Source organism: Erigeron canadensis, chromosome 2 (genome assembly GCF_010389155.1).
Source record: "Erigeron canadensis isolate Cc75 chromosome 2, C_canadensis_v1, whole genome shotgun sequence".
Lineage (NCBI taxonomy): Eukaryota > Viridiplantae > Streptophyta > Magnoliopsida > Asterales > Asteraceae > Erigeron > Erigeron canadensis.
Window position 1 is genome coordinate 1389854 of NC_057762.1, and position 15919 is coordinate 1405772.

At 33.9% G+C, this 15919-nt stretch overlaps 1 protein-coding gene and 1 long non-coding RNA gene across 3 annotated transcripts; both read right to left on the reverse strand.

The window, feature by feature from the left end:
• Positions 1–1639: 1639 nt before the first annotated feature.
• LOC122586672 (low affinity sulfate transporter 3-like) lies at positions 1640–5529 on the reverse strand. Of its 2 annotated transcripts, none has more exons than XM_043758654.1 (12): positions 4994–5529; positions 4852–4900; positions 4546–4753; positions 4271–4445; positions 4031–4096; positions 3716–3946; positions 3486–3612; positions 2905–3191; positions 2359–2552; positions 2188–2267; positions 2031–2107; positions 1640–1901 (listed from the first exon to the last, which is right to left on the reverse strand). In XM_043758654.1, the coding sequence occupies exons 1-12, from the start codon at positions 5354–5356 to the stop codon at positions 1773–1775; spliced, it is 1986 nt and encodes a 661-aa protein (XP_043614589.1). In that variant the 5' UTR covers positions 5357–5529; the 3' UTR covers positions 1640–1772. The 2 variants fall into 2 exon arrangements, 1 of the variants encoding a protein (XP_043614589.1); XR_006322053.1 differs by having other exon boundaries at positions 1800–1901; positions 2188–2250.
• Positions 5530–5636: 107 nt separating this feature from the next.
• On the reverse strand, positions 5637–6735 carry LOC122586678. The gene is made up of 2 exons (XR_006322054.1): positions 6543–6735; positions 5637–6091 (listed from the first exon to the last, which is right to left on the reverse strand). It is a non-coding gene; the product is annotated as an uncharacterized LOC122586678 (long non-coding RNA).
• Between the last annotated feature and the right edge of the window lie 9184 nt (positions 6736–15919).

The following is a 15919-nucleotide window of genomic DNA, read 5'->3' on the forward strand; positions in this document are numbered from 1 at the left end:
GCTTTGGTTTATGAATATCCTTAAGGGCGAAACCCGCTCCGAATCATAATTTTTGACAACCACCACCAGCCACCATCATCGCCGGAAAGTTAACTTACACGTGTAAGTTGTACTTGCACATGTGTAAGTCTTTCCGGAGATGATCGCCGTCAGCGAAAGATCATGTTGGTGGCCGGAGATGATGATAGTGGTGGTGGTGGTGGTCGTAGTTAACTTACACAAGTTACATGGACTTTTTTTAGACTCAATTAGGTAGACTTAATTTATCTCACCCCTATATATATATATTATATAGGGATTAGGTATTATAAAACAAGTATTAAAGTAAAATAGATAGGACAAGATCCTGACCTTCAGATCATGGTTAAATTGATGCACGATGATTTTCATGATGCACGGTGATTTTCAGTAAAGAGAAACCTATTGTTTTATTTGTTTTATTTTAATACTTGTTTATTTTACCTAAAACACACACACACACACACATATATATATATATATATATATATATATCATTTTTGATGTATCTATTGGAGTTTAATATTTTAATGAAATTAGTCATTTAAAAAGGAAGTGATGGTATCAAATTTAAACAATAAGGCCGGTCCTTATAGGAACGTCCACCTCGCATTCAACGGCGTCCAACGACGGGGAAGATGAAGACCTTATTAGCAGCGGCGGCGTCGAGGGTGACGTCCGCATGGTTTGTTCCAAGTTAAGACGCAGGAAAGGCATGGAAAGTTGGGCCCGTTTCATTGTTAAACAATGCAAAGAAAAAAAAGGATTTTTTATTCCAATTTCAAAAACAAACAACTAGTAGCTTATTTTTGTTGTTTTTTTTTTCTTTTCAACCCCTATTTATTCCCAACTTAACACTACCATTTCAAATCACAACAACTACTTTCAACTCATTTTTATCTTCCTCAAACCATTCCATAAACCATTTTCCAAAAACAATTCCATTAACAATGTCTCTACGAGGGTGACTCAAACAGAAGATCTTTGTTTGTCGAGGTGTCGGATGTTGAGGCGACCGGACCCTGTTACCGGTAGGTGTGAAGGCGAATCCTTTTGGAACCACGTTACTAAAACAGGGACACTACTAAAGAACCACGAAGCAAAGATCAACTAATAGGTAACTAGACCAAAATTCGGAAGGAATGTAAGTAGTTTGAGGCAATTTGCTCGCACTTGAATACACATGAGAGGACTAGCTCTAATGAGCAATATTATGTAACGGCACATCAGCTATAACGGGAGAAGCATGGGAGGGGCTTGAGATACAATCATTGCTACAGGGAGCCTATCATGGTTCCTTTTTAATTGTTCTGAATTATGATGTGTTTTTAGTTTATTCAAGTGTGTTTTAGTATTTTTATTAAGTGTGTTTTAGTAGTTTTATTAAGTGTGTTTTAGTAGTTTGAATTATGTATTGTCTTTTAGTATCGTAATGTTTTAATTTAAGTATTTTAATAAAATATTGCCTACTTGATAATTTAATAACAACAGAAGTTTATTCATAATTTTAAAAACATTACAAACTTAATAAAGAGAAACATACAACATAATTGTTCGTAGAACACATTATTAAAACGTCGACTTTAAAAATTTTAAAACAAGGCTAGTGAAATTGTTATAATTCAACAAAAACTAAAATTCATTCTTCATACTGTTGGACGAGTTCGGCTTTTAATGAAATGGTTGAGGGATCAACCGCGGTTACTAGACGTCGAGGATACAAACGTTGGTCAATAATTGCCAGGACAGTTGAACTAGGAACTACCTAAGGAATCAACAGCTTCAGAAACAGTGAGGAAGATGCAGTCTCTTCCAATTTTATCAACGAACTTTGCAAGCTTTAGCTTGTGAATCACTCGCCATTTTGGGCTCGTGATGACTAACTGCAAGCAAACCTTAAAATCTCATCTACATTGTACAGTACAAGTAACGGCATAAAGGTTAATTATGGACTATATCAACATGAGAGTAAATAGTCATCAATCACATATATAGGGTGATTAGAATCTCACTTTGATGCCTTTTGAAAGCAACTTCTTATTGGTTTCTTCCAATGCTATAATTCCAGCGTAATCAATATTCGTCACACCTACATATACCATGAGAAAATCACGGTCCCTGAATCAAAAAAACAAAGTTTGTCATATATTATGGATTATATTTGCTTACTGGACATGTCGAGGATTACTCCAGTGATAGGTGTTTTCATAGCTTCTTTTTCTTTCTCTTCGGCTACCCATTTCAGTATCCTTAAACAAGATTAGTAAAAACAGAACGAAAAAAGATGATGAAACACGTTTCTTGATTAAGTTTTCTGTAAATAGCATATCAAACATATACCTATCTCTAAGGGGATTTGCATTTGTAAAGCAAAGCAAGCCAGAATTGAGGCGGATTATTAGAACACCTGCAACCGGATGAGCCACAGTGTACTGACTAACTTCACAGAAAATATCTGTTCCCGGAAGCCTCCCTAGCTCTTCCACACGAGGTCGTAAAGCACTAAGGTTTATCTTAGCAAATGAAACAGCAACCTGTAGAATATGAAAGCCGTTATTGTTCGTTGAGATGTGTTCTGCTAATGCGAATTGTAGCTTTCTGTTGTTAAAACTTGGTTACAAATTTCGATTATTAACACAACCTATAGTCTAAATTTAAACAGATTTAGAGAAAATATAAGTTGATATTTTCGTCAGTTATCTGTTCACAGTCACAAGATGATTTCAACTACTCTGTCATGTTTCAGTGTTGTTATTTTAGAAATGAAAGCACCTTCTTAAGGGCTCAATCCACTCGATATAGTTTAACTTATATGAGTAATATTTTCGTTATGGCAGCCATTTTGGGAACCAGATATGAAGTTACTAATAAATCTAACATGCTTACTGCAATCATAAGTCCCATCTCTACCGAAGCAAATAACACACCAAAGAAAGCTCCAGCACAAGCCAAAAAGTCCAATTTGTCGACTTTCCAGATATGATAAGCTTCACTATAGTTAATTAACCCAGGGAGTGCAGATAAAATAATTGATGATAGTATAGCAACTGGAGTGTAGTATAAAAGCCCCGTTAACAGTTGCAGCATTACAATCACAGTGATAGCCATGACTACATTAGACATTGCGGTTTGGCAGCCAGCATAAAAGTTAACAGCAGTGCGTGCAAATGCACCTGAATCAATTAAGCCAAGAATAAAAGTTAAATTTATGTTTCTTGTTAGTTTTTGGCCTCGACTAACTTGTATATATAGTACACATACCGTCAGGTTGTCTTTGAGTATATAAACATTCAAACGCATTTTTCATATTTAAAAAAGAATCCAAGATCCTGCAAAATTATTGAATTTTTTGACTAATATATTTACCAGGGTAACAGTTGCCCTTTTACCCAAAAACAATCAACGATATAACATGTATCTTAATATTTGCAGTTAAGCAGAAGTTAAGTTTATTAAGTGCGAACTACCTGTTGCCACATAACATGAAGACATAGATCCAGCAATGTTCATGGATCCGATAGCTATCATTTCTTTATTTCCGTCAATAGTATACCCATTGATTGTTGCAAAAGACCGGCCAACAGCCAAAGCTTCCTGTAAATACATTACCAGAAAAATTTACTAAACCAGATAATCTTTTTAATACTATTGATTAGAAAAATGTATGCATTGTGTTTATTTTTTGAGCTACACAAACCGTTAGAGAAATGATGGCACAAACGAGCCCGATTCTAATTGACTCCCGGAGGTGTGGACTGTTAAACTGCAGCTGACTAACCGAGCTTGGATTCAATCCTCCTTTGATATGTTTGATTATTTTAACTCCATGTTCATCAGCTCTCGTTAGGTAAACAATCACGGTGGAGAGAATGACTGATACTAGAGGAGCAATAGCTGGTAACCAGAATAACTTTCTGTTCCTTTTTCCCTGAAAATTTAATGGTTCAAACTAACATAAAGCAACAACTAACAATAATTAGTAAGGAGAGTTTAAACTTGTTGTTCTGCTTACAATAAACCGCGTGATAAATATGAAGATGAGGAATGAGCATCCAAGGATAAAATTATAAGGAGACCACTGTTAAAATGAGATGACTGTTTAGCTAATGGATTGAAGTAAAAAAGATAATCAACAAAGCAATTCCTTATTGAACACCCTGCAATGAGTTTCGGGGTATGAAAATTCATTTAATATATTAGAATATAGAATGTATATATATATATGTCTAGCAAAAAAAAGGCGAAAACTTACTGAAGTCTTGAATGATTTAACAACAGCAATCAACACAGAAACCACATCAGTTTTTGTGGTGAAATGGCTTATGGCAAGCAAACCTTTTAGCTGTTGCAGACCTATGACAATGGCTGCACCTGCCATGAACCCCACGATAGCCGCTTGTGACAGAAAATCAATGAGAAAACCCAGCCTACAAATCAATAACAATAACGACAGATTATGACATAGAGAAATTACACTGAACTGGAAGAGCACTCGGATTTCATAAAGCAGAGAAGATTAAACAATACCTGAACAATCCAAAAAGAGCTTGGAACATGCCGGTGAAGAAGGTGACGGTGAACACAAGCTTTGTATAGGATACTGGGTCAAGCACAGGATTTACTACTTTTGATACCATGGCAGATATCAGAAGTGAAACCACCGCCACTGGACCGATGGCTAACTCTCGTGAAGTCCCCATAGTCGAATATATTAAAGGAGGCACAAGACTAGTATCTATGGAAGTATAAGAGAACATATTTGAAAGATACAAAATAAGCAAAAGTTCTTATTACGAGACATATATTTGAAACAACGATCTTGTAAAGACTTACATAGGCCATATTGAGGTTTAAGTTGAGCTAAAGCAGCATATCCAATACTCTGCAAAACTTAAGTTCAATTGTTTGTTAAAAACAGAGAAATTTGATATATATATATTGCTTATATAGTGTGTCTTTTGGTCAAAAAATGTACCTGGGGTATGCATAAGCTGGCAACGGTTAACCCTGAAAGCAAGTCACTCTTGAACGTGGAAAGCTTGTAGTCTTTAGCCCAGCTGAGTATTGGAAACACGGAACGCAAAAACGCCACAACCTGAGCGAATGGACGTTGTGACGAACTGAGTGTCTTGTTATTCCTACAAAATACAGTATTTCTGATTGAACCAAGAATCTCTTGGCAAAAACTAGGAGGGTCAGGTGAATCAAGAACCCATTTGTTCCGTTCAGTTATCTGCTGATGGTCTTCAGGACTAAGCTGTAGCTGATCTTGTTTTTCAACATGAAAGACATGATCAGTTGCAGCGATAGAGATATCAGATGGCAGCGAGGCAGCCATTCTTTTTTTTTCTTTGCAGTATTTAGTAAATCCAGATGTGAGACTTAAATCATATTCTGGAGTAAGACTAAGCAGTTTCTACAGGAATGTCATTGCAGGACTACCCCGAAACCAGAATCAAGAGATGCTAAAGGACAGAACCTACAGTTATGTTGTTTCTCCTAATCTTTACAACAAACTTTTAGTGGGACTTGTAAAGTTTTAAAACTAACTAGATGCTATTAGTCTCCACAAGTGTTTATTATTCAAATGGACTAAAACACTAAAACACACTTTATGGTTAGTGCTGAAATGGTGCTTCATTCAATTAACACCACAATTAATATGCAATTAGTTTGTGCTTTACAAAAAGTGTATAAAAATGATAAAAATTAACACTAATATGTACAGCTTATATGCTACAGCATGTATAAGTCGCTACACTTTAACAAATGTGCTTAACTCACTTAACACCAGTCCGTATGACTGTACGCTTACACCTTTAGATGGCGTGCCGTACAAGCAGAGCTGTATAGCCACAACCCAGGCCCAATAGAGCTCTCATTGATATTATTAGATCAAGATTCCAATAACCGCAAACCCTTCAATATTAAGATGGAAATACTGACATATGAAGTTTCAGTTCAGCAGTACCCTTTTAGGCCCAACCGGTCATATATGCAGCATCCCTATAACACCTATTCACACGTCACGGCTTTGTCCTCTTTCTGTGATTAAGCATCCATGATTGATACCCTGAATACAAAACATCATAATATCTATTGGCCTATTTTTTCAGTTGAACTGAAATACATATACAAATTTTTTTATAGTTTTATAATACAGTATCTTTCCACCAAAAAGATAAAACAGAATAACAGCACAATTATCATTTTCTTTCTGAAATTATATATAGCACCGATAAATGACACTATAAACATGTCTTTTTCATAGAATCCTATACCTGAAATCTGTTACATATTTTAATCCCACCACCCATTGGTGTTCTATGGATCACCACAGAAAATGCTCACTGGCTTTAATCATCATAATTATTCTTTTTCCGAGTTCTTAATATTATCGGATTCACTTAGTATTAAGAGTCAACACCCTCATCATTTTTGCCTCTAAAGTTATCTTGTAGCCTAGTGGTGGGAGACATGCAGGGTTCAGATCCCACCATTAACCATAGTGTTATATGATTTACCTTCTCATGCTGGGCCGGTCGGTATTCCATTGTAGATAAATCTTGCTATCGATGTTCAAAAAAAAAAGATAAATCTTGCTATCCCCAAAATTATAAACGTAATTCATCTTACCATTTTGATTTGTTTGTAAGTGGAAAGGAAAAGGAACGGGAGGGGACTAGGGGAGTTAAAAAATGATTGAAGCAAAAACAACTAGACTTTTCACCTCTTTGTATTTTATGATTTTTCCTCTCCTCTCTTTTAATTAAACTAAACAATACAAAACAATACAGTATAATACTTAAAATGGGAGTTAAATGCAAGAAGGGTTCCTGTGGTTTGTCAATTTTTGCAACCGCAATCCTTCTCCTAATTTTTTAGTATGGGTGGTCTCTGAAGATATGTATCAGTTGCATCAGCAGTCCCTCTCTAACGGAACCGTTAATTAGTGCCATTAAGTTAGTAGCACGTAAGGTGTAACAACCGTGACTTTTGACCCGTTGACTATTTGTGCAACTTGGCTAACAATTTAGTTAGTAATATAATTTAAGTCTTTTGGGGGTTCATTTATGTGCAATGTGTACATATAGAACAATTTGTCGTGCAATTTGGGGCTTGTGTGTGTGTCGAGATCATTAGTCGTGCTAATCGATGCTTACAATTTGAAAACAATTAAATAAATAAATAAATTAAATGACTTTTGTAAATCAAGGTAGAAACTTGGGCGAATAAGGGAGCTTTAGCGAAACATTAAGTTAAAATATGTTTGTGAGTTCGTTTTGGCACTTAAAGGGTTAACGTTTAGCTATTTGTCGAATTTGGCGGAGCGGGAGCCTACCCTTTTTGGAACTTAGGCCGACCTCCCCCCCCCCCCTTCCAATTCCTCCTCCACCCATTTCATTTCTTATCTTTTCTTTCTTTCTTTTCTCTTCCAAGAAAAACACACACAAACACATATATATCCTTCCCTCTAGATTTCTACCTCTTAATGGAAGATTAAGCAAGTTTTGTTAGAGGTTTTCACCATCATCATCATCATCATCATCATCTTAATAACATATCAAAAGATTGAGTCTTGAAAGTGCAAGGAAACTTCTAATCGGGTCAAATTCGGGTTTGAGCTTTTGGTGTAAGATTGGTAAGCTAAACTCATCCCAAAATCATCATTTATGTTTGTTAACTTGTTTCTAGTTGATTTCAAGCAAATTTGGGTCACAAATTGGGTCAAAAGGCATTTAGGGTTTTCCTAGGGTTTCAAATGGGTCAAAACAATTTCTAACCTAGATTTGATGTTTTGGGACAAGATTATGATATGGGTTATGTTCAATGATCTTAAAATATGGTGATTTATGCATAAAAATGTGTTTTGGAGCTTCCTTAGTCGATTTTGGAGTCAAAAATCTGCCAGTAGGAGCACGACCGCTCAGACAGACGCTCAGTGCTTGTGGCTGCAGTTTTCCCATAATACAGATGTTCACACGGCCGACCGTGCGAGCGGCCGCAGTATTTCTGTTCCTTCCCCAACTTTTTCGTTCGGTTATCGGTCGACTTTTAATGATCCAAAACTTGTTTATTGGTCTTATATTAACATACTAAGGTTAACAAAATTGGTTAAACACATTTCTAAACACTTTGATTTTCAAGTGGAATTTTGGTGCTAAGTCATTGAACCGTGTCTAACCAAAACTCTTTATTTGTCATTTAAACGTTCTCGAATGACTTATAAAACATCTTTAGGGGAAATTGTGGTATAGTATAACTAGTATTGACCATGTCTCGTATTGTGACATATATTGTTAGGTTGTGGACTTTTGACGACCATTGGGCATTCATAGCTTGATATTAACTTTCTATCGCCGATCAAGGTGAGTTCGTAGCTCCCTACTCGTTTGAGATTCGGGCTGAAAAGTGTACAACCTTTGTGTGTTAACTTGTTGTTTGTGCAATTATGTGTTGCCTTGATTGATGACATAGTTCAATTGAGCATACGTTTGATTTCCTTGATGATGACATGAATTGATTGTGCATATGTTGAGTGTCTTAAGTGATGACATTGTTTGATTGATGGAATTGTTAACGTGTAAATACGTGGTTGTTATATGATTATTGTATGTACGTGTTTGGTTGACTTTTAGGTTAGTTGTGTATATATGGAAGACGATAATACCTTCGAAAGGTTGGAGATGTGGTGGGAAGGCTGCGGGTGACCCTATATATAAGCATCAAAGGCCTTTCAAAAGTAGTATCGTACGAAGTATATACACATAGTGTTTGTTTCTGGGTGGACATTGATGGTCATGGTGCAATTGAGTACAATGAAGTACATTACGCGCAATTGAGTACAATGAGGTACATTACGTGAAATTGAGTGCAATTGAGGGACATTGATAGACATGTTGGGCATTATAGAACTTGTTAGATACTTCTTGATATCATTATTACTTGTTCTTGTTTACTATGTGTATTCTAAATACCTTGTGTAGTTCATTATGCGAGTACATATGTGAGGGTCATTGATGGACATTGATTGATTATGTATTGTTTGAGTACGATTGATTTATTTATGATTAGGGTAGTTGTACATACATGGAAGACGATGATACATTTAATGAGTTGGAGATGTGGTGGGAAAGCTGCGGATGACCCTGTATACAAACATCTAAGATTCCTTAAATGTAAAGTCGTATGAAATGTATGTGCATTGTGCATGGTTGAGTTGATGGACATGATGGACATGATGACAATAAACGGGTACTTACGTACTTGATGACATTAAACGGGTACTTACGTACTTGATGACAATAAACGGGTACTTATGTACTTGATGACATTAAACGGGTACTTACGTACTTGATGACATTAAACGGGTACTTATGTACTTGATGACATTAAACGGGTACTTATGTACTTGATGACATTAAACGGGTACTTATGTACTTGATGACATTAAACGGGTACTTATGTACTTGATGACAATATCGATGACAATAGAGGGACAATGTGTGCATGTGCAATAAACTGGTGCTATACGTACTTGATGACAATTGGATGACATGAGAACAATTGAGGGACATTGATGGACATGTCTGGCATTTTAGAAATTGATGGATAATTGTTGATGTCGACATTCTGTGTTCTTGTGCATTATGTGTGTTCTAGTTATGGTATGATTGTGCAATGGATACATGTGGGTCCAGGTTGCGCTACGAGCCAACCTATATTGAGTACTTGCGCCTTTTAAGGACTTACTGTAAGTGTGTTCCTTGTTCATTAGCTTAGTTCATATTGTGAATGGCTTTGGCATTAGATCCTCGTCATTTGCCCCTACGAACTCACCAACCTAGTGTTGACCTTGTTTAGTACACTTTTCAGGTAACCTTGTGAATCCAAGACGTGATGGTTGATGGATGCTTGCGCTAGAGTTTGGGCTTAGTCTTACATGGATCAAGGATTCATTTGCCCTTATTTGCATTATGCTTTATGTACTTGTTTGTTGATGATGGATTCACCGAATCCCTTTATATTCAATTAGTTCATGTTCTACGATAATCCCATGTATACGCTATATCTTTTCAGTAGTATTTCGAGCCTAGCTCGGGGTGTTACATAAGGGGTCTTAATGTCTTTTTACTTACACAAACATAGGGTGTTCAAAAGTATCCGTATCAGACCCTGTAATATGAAACCCCGATCTGAATTTATCTGAAAATTCAGATATTCGAACTTTGGATATCCAAAATTTTGGATCCCGATAATGATTTTTGAAAATCTTGTGCATTTGAAAATACCCAAGAATATTCAAAAAGTTTGGATATTGAAATTCACTATACGAAAGTTTGAATATCCAAAATTCGGATAGCTGGAAGTTGGATATCCCCCAAAAATTCGGATATTCAAATTTCAGATAAAAGTTTTTAATATCCGAACATATTTGCAATTTTGAACATTCAAAGTTTTAGGATATTCGAAGTACCCGAATTTAAAAAAAAAAAACATCCTAGATGTTTCCGTATGGAGACTAAGTTTCAAATATTTTCATAAAGTTTATAATATTTTCAGATATTAAAAATAATCTTTACGATATTCTTTTGACATTTTCGGATATTTTAAAATTTTAGAAAAAAAATATTGGAGTTCTTAAACTTTTTCAAAAGTCACTATCCGAATTTAATTCTGAAATATAGGATATCCGACTTTTTGAAGAAAACCGGATCAGATTTTCGAATAACAAGTTCAGATATGGATAGGTTTGAACATCTCTAGATTTGTGTAGGTGGAAAGACATTAATACCCCTCACGTGCTACTCACATGAATAACTTAACGACATTAAATAATGGTTCCGTTAGAGAGGGACTGCCGTTGCAACTGAAACATGTCGTAAGGAACCATCGTTGCTAAAATTTCAAAAGAGGGATTGCCTTTGCAAAAACTAACAAACCACAGGGACCATTATTGCATTTAACCCCTTAAAAAGGGATAGTCAAAAATTATTAAGTCTCCCATATTAACGGTAACGAATAATTCAAATTTGTCTACTTACACTTTTATTGAAGTGTTTTCTTTTATTTGGAGGACAATAATTAACAGCAAGTTCAATTCAATGTAGCAAATCATTTTTCAAACGGTAAGCAAACTACAAATTTGCAGGAAACTAATCTGACTTATTTAGTCAAAATCTCACTTTTCAAATTGCAACAAATTAGAAAACTTTGTAACAAAAACTATACACTAAAATCTATCTTATTGTAGTACATTAAAAAACTATGCGTCCAAACCCTTCTGTTTGTTATAAGATGAGTTAGTTGCTATATATATGATCAGATATAAACTTCTGTTTAGAGATACGAGAGTAAGTACTCGCACATTGCGGCGGTAAGATGATAGGGTGATAGGTCATAGGTTGTGATATGTCATAATAGACAAATGCCTTAGCCGTACAGGCTCCACCCTCGTATTTAAAAATTCGTCGAAAGTATATCAAATGACAACTCTAATGAAAGTACATAAAATTTTAAGAACACCCATATAATTTTTATAATTTATCGATTTACGGTTTTTGAGATATAAGATTTTTAATGAAAAGAAAATTTATGCAGGAGAGAGAAAAATGAATTGTTAAGATTTGAGGAGAGTGAAAAAAAATGAGTGTTTGAGATTTATTCTAAGGGTATTATGAATAAGTAACAGAGGTATTTTGGGGTTTTTACTTGTGTAAAATTGACAAAATGAAAGGAACAAATGTTTTATAATGTAGTAGAGATAGATATAATCTTGTTTTATGGGGAAAAAAAATTTACGAAAGATATTCAAGATCTTAAACCGTCCCATGAGAAACTCATTGTATTATATAAAAGAAAAAAAAATAATTAAACCTTATTACTTAGTTATAAAAAACACAAAATAGTTGTTTCATGTCCCACCATATGCATACAGATACATATACTTTCAGGAACATATGAATTATATTTAAACATAAAAAATTATCATCAATACTTTTTTGAAAAATAACTTTAGAAGACAATTTTCTTATATATATTATATATAGAAATAGGTAGATTTGAGAATGTTTTACAAAAGAAAGTCTTTACCTAACGATAATTGTAATATGCACTTGTTACGACAAATTTATACAACTAGTATTTTCACTACGAACCATGTGTTTGTAATTAAGATAATAGTCTTCATATTTTTAGAACGAAAGATAATAGTCTTAAGGACTGCTTGTTTTTTTAATCATTATGTGACTAATAAGTAACTGAATGGATAAATAACGTATGTGTGAATTAAGTCAATACAGTTGTTTTTGTTTATTAAGTCAAGAAAACAAACACTTTTGATGATTTAATGTATTAAGAATTTTTGATTAAGTCATGACTTAATTTATTAAGTAATAAACAAATACCACCTTACTGAAATTGAATTTAGGGACTTGTTTACTGGACCAGTTATGACATGTTAATATAGATTTAATATTTGTAAAATATAAAATTATGCATATATTGTGAGAAATGATATTCCTACACCCATTTTAGTTATCTACAACAATACATGCATCATGTGGTTGTATTCTGTGCATAAAAATTTGTATATTTGTTGTAGATGGCTAAATTCTATTATAGAAATATCACTTCCCATATATTATGTATATGTATGCTCCCAATAAAACGGATGACACTTTTTTTTAAAACTTTTCAGTCTTTGAATTATCAAATATGTCCTTACATTAAAAAAAATATCACTATTTATTAATCTATATTAAATATTTGAATGTCCCAAAATACCATTATCTCCTACCCAGGGTTATCTCACACACAAAAAAAATACAAACATCCTCTACAGTCTTCACCATCACACAATCATCCACACAGTCGCCCTCTTCACTCAACCGACAATAGATCATTTAACTACCGCTTTTAAAAGATGTCGCCGCAACGCACATAGACCTTTCTAATTGACAAACAAATAGTTACAATTAGTTTGAATGACTGACTATTAACTGCATAAGTTGATTATTTAAGAAATACGTATTTCATTAAAAACATCGTTACTTAAAAGGATATGAAGTCATCCTAACTAAAAAATGACTATTGATTTATCTTGTAGGCTTTGGGTCAACTATATGAAGTGACAAGTTTGGATTTCTTCTAAACTAGTTTTTGTGTCCGGGTTTCACCCTGTGACACACAAAGATATGTAAAATTTGCAATTACATAAAGTAATTACGTAATTATATGTACACTACAAAAGCATCTGTAGGTTAAAAAAAGGTACACAACGAACAATAAAAAGTGTTGTAAACGAATATTTAGAAGTTAACTTGATTATTATAACGAAAACGCCACTTTATAGTATTATATTCGCCCATGGCGTTGCCCCGGGAAACGTTTCGTTTATTGTATACCATAACATGTAAATTATGATATCGACCTCTTTAACGTTTCTTATGCGTACTTGTACTTTTGAGGTTTATCGGACCATTTTAACCAATTGGAAAAATATATAGAACGGCGAAGTTAATTAAATAATATTTACTCGACTTGAAATTCATTTAAACAAATGATACAAACGTATTTTATAAATCATGAAACATATAGAAAAAAATAACCAATTACTATGATAAATATGAAATTTATCAAATTAATATATATAAAAAGATATTAAAAAAAGATAAATATTGATGTGAAATACTACTTCGAAAAACGAAAATTTGTATTAAAAAAGTTAAGCTTGTATGAAGTAATCACAATGATAAATATGAATTAGTATATTTAAAAAAGATAATAAATGTTGGTGTTCAAAATTAATAATAAAAAAAATGATTTCTTGTGATATAAATCAATAATGTTTGAAAAAAATAAAGAAATTTTTTCAAAATAAAAGGTGGTGCAGCAAGTTGAACCTGAGTGGAACGTGTCATAGGCATCGCATGTTACCACCTGAGCCCGTTCAAAAGTAGTTATTTGTTTGTTGTAACCCATTTTAATTGCTTTTAAAAGAATTAAGGAAAAAAAGTTCAAGAAATGGGGAATCGAATACGGGTAGAGCATGTGGAAGGAAACGCGTTTTACCAACTGAAACAATATCATTTGTCATTCTTTTTGCTGTAACATTTATTTCGATTAAAATATTTGATACGCACTCCTGTACCTTTGGTTTTCATATATATACTCATACCGATAAGAGCTAATGAACTTTTAGCAGATCAGAGTGCTATGTAACGTTATTTCTCCCGGGGTAACACCTGGATAATATAACTAGTTCAATCTAAAAGTAATATAACTTCCATTTATCATCATATCTATCACATTTATGGGGCGTTTAACTAGGGAAAACACTTTTTGTTTTCTATTTTTGTTTTTAAAAAAACATAAAAAACAGAAATAGTTCAAATCATAGTTTTGCAAATATGTTTTTTAAGAAAACAGAAAACATTGTATTGCACTTTTTAATGGGAAGTTAGAAAACATTTTTTTTAATATTATTTTACACTTTTCAGTTTCTATTTTCTAATTGTTGAAAACATCAAATTATATTAACCCCCCCCCCCCCCCCCGGCCGCCGCCAATGCCCCCTTCACCCCTCGCTGCCGCCCCGTCACCCCCCACCCCACCCTAACATCCTACTTAACCAACTATATTAAAACCTGTTTTTTAATATGAAAATGAAAATAACATTTTTTGGTTTTGAACACATTTTTAAAATTTTCATACGTTTTTGAGATGGAAAATTCATTCCATTTTTTAAAAGATTAGAAATGAAAAACTAAAAAAAATTTCCACAACTTAATGCGACTTTAGTTTTTCTAAACACCAAGACTCAAAGAGATCACAAGAATATTTTCAATGACACTAACTGATCAGAAAAACATCTTCCATGGCTGAGTATTGGAGAGGATACAATCCATCCCTTGACCATTTTTGGATTGAGAATCAAGCGAGGAAGATTTTGATGACGTTGACAAATTAAAAAAGAAAAGAGAAAAAAGATCGTATATATATATATATTAATGGGGAAAGCATAGGTATTGCAATGTAAGGTAGGTACTGCTACTCTTACAGACCGAGGACTTAATATGTACATTTAATAAATTCAAAGGGCAAAATGGATTATTTTTTCTTCACAATCTTGTAGTACCTATCATTTCATCAAATATATATATATATATATGGTAAGATAAAATGAGTCCAGCTTATTTTGAGTCCAAAAAAGTCCATTGATTTTTTTCCATCTCCTCCAATTCCAACCATCTCCTACCACCACCACCCTCTGTGACCTATCACCCTCTATGACCTATCACCCCCAATAACCTATCACTCCCATCAGCTTTGGTTTATGAATATCCTTAAGGGCGAAACCCGCTCCGAATCATAATTTTTGACAACCACCACCAGCCACCATCATCGCCGGAAAGTTAACTTACACATGTGTAAGTTGTACTTGCACATGTGTAAGTCTTTCCGGAGATGGTCGCCGTCAGCGAAAGATCATGTTGGTGGCCGGAGATGATGATAGTGGTGGTGGTGGTGGCCGGAGTTAACTTACACAAGTTACATGGACTTTTTTTATACTCAAATTAGGTAGACTTAATTTATCTCACCCATATATATATATATATTATATAGGGATTAGGTATTATAAAACAAGTATTAAAGTAAAATAGATAGGACAAGATCCTGACCCTCAGATCATGGTTAAATTGATGCACGATGATTTTCATGATGCACGGTGATTGTCAGTAAAGAGAAACCTATTGTTTTATTTATTTTATTTTAATACTTGTTTATTTTACCTAACACACACACACACACACACACATATATATATATATATCATTTTTGATGTATCTATTGGAGTTTAATATTTTAATGAAATTAGTCATTTAAAAAGGAAGTGATG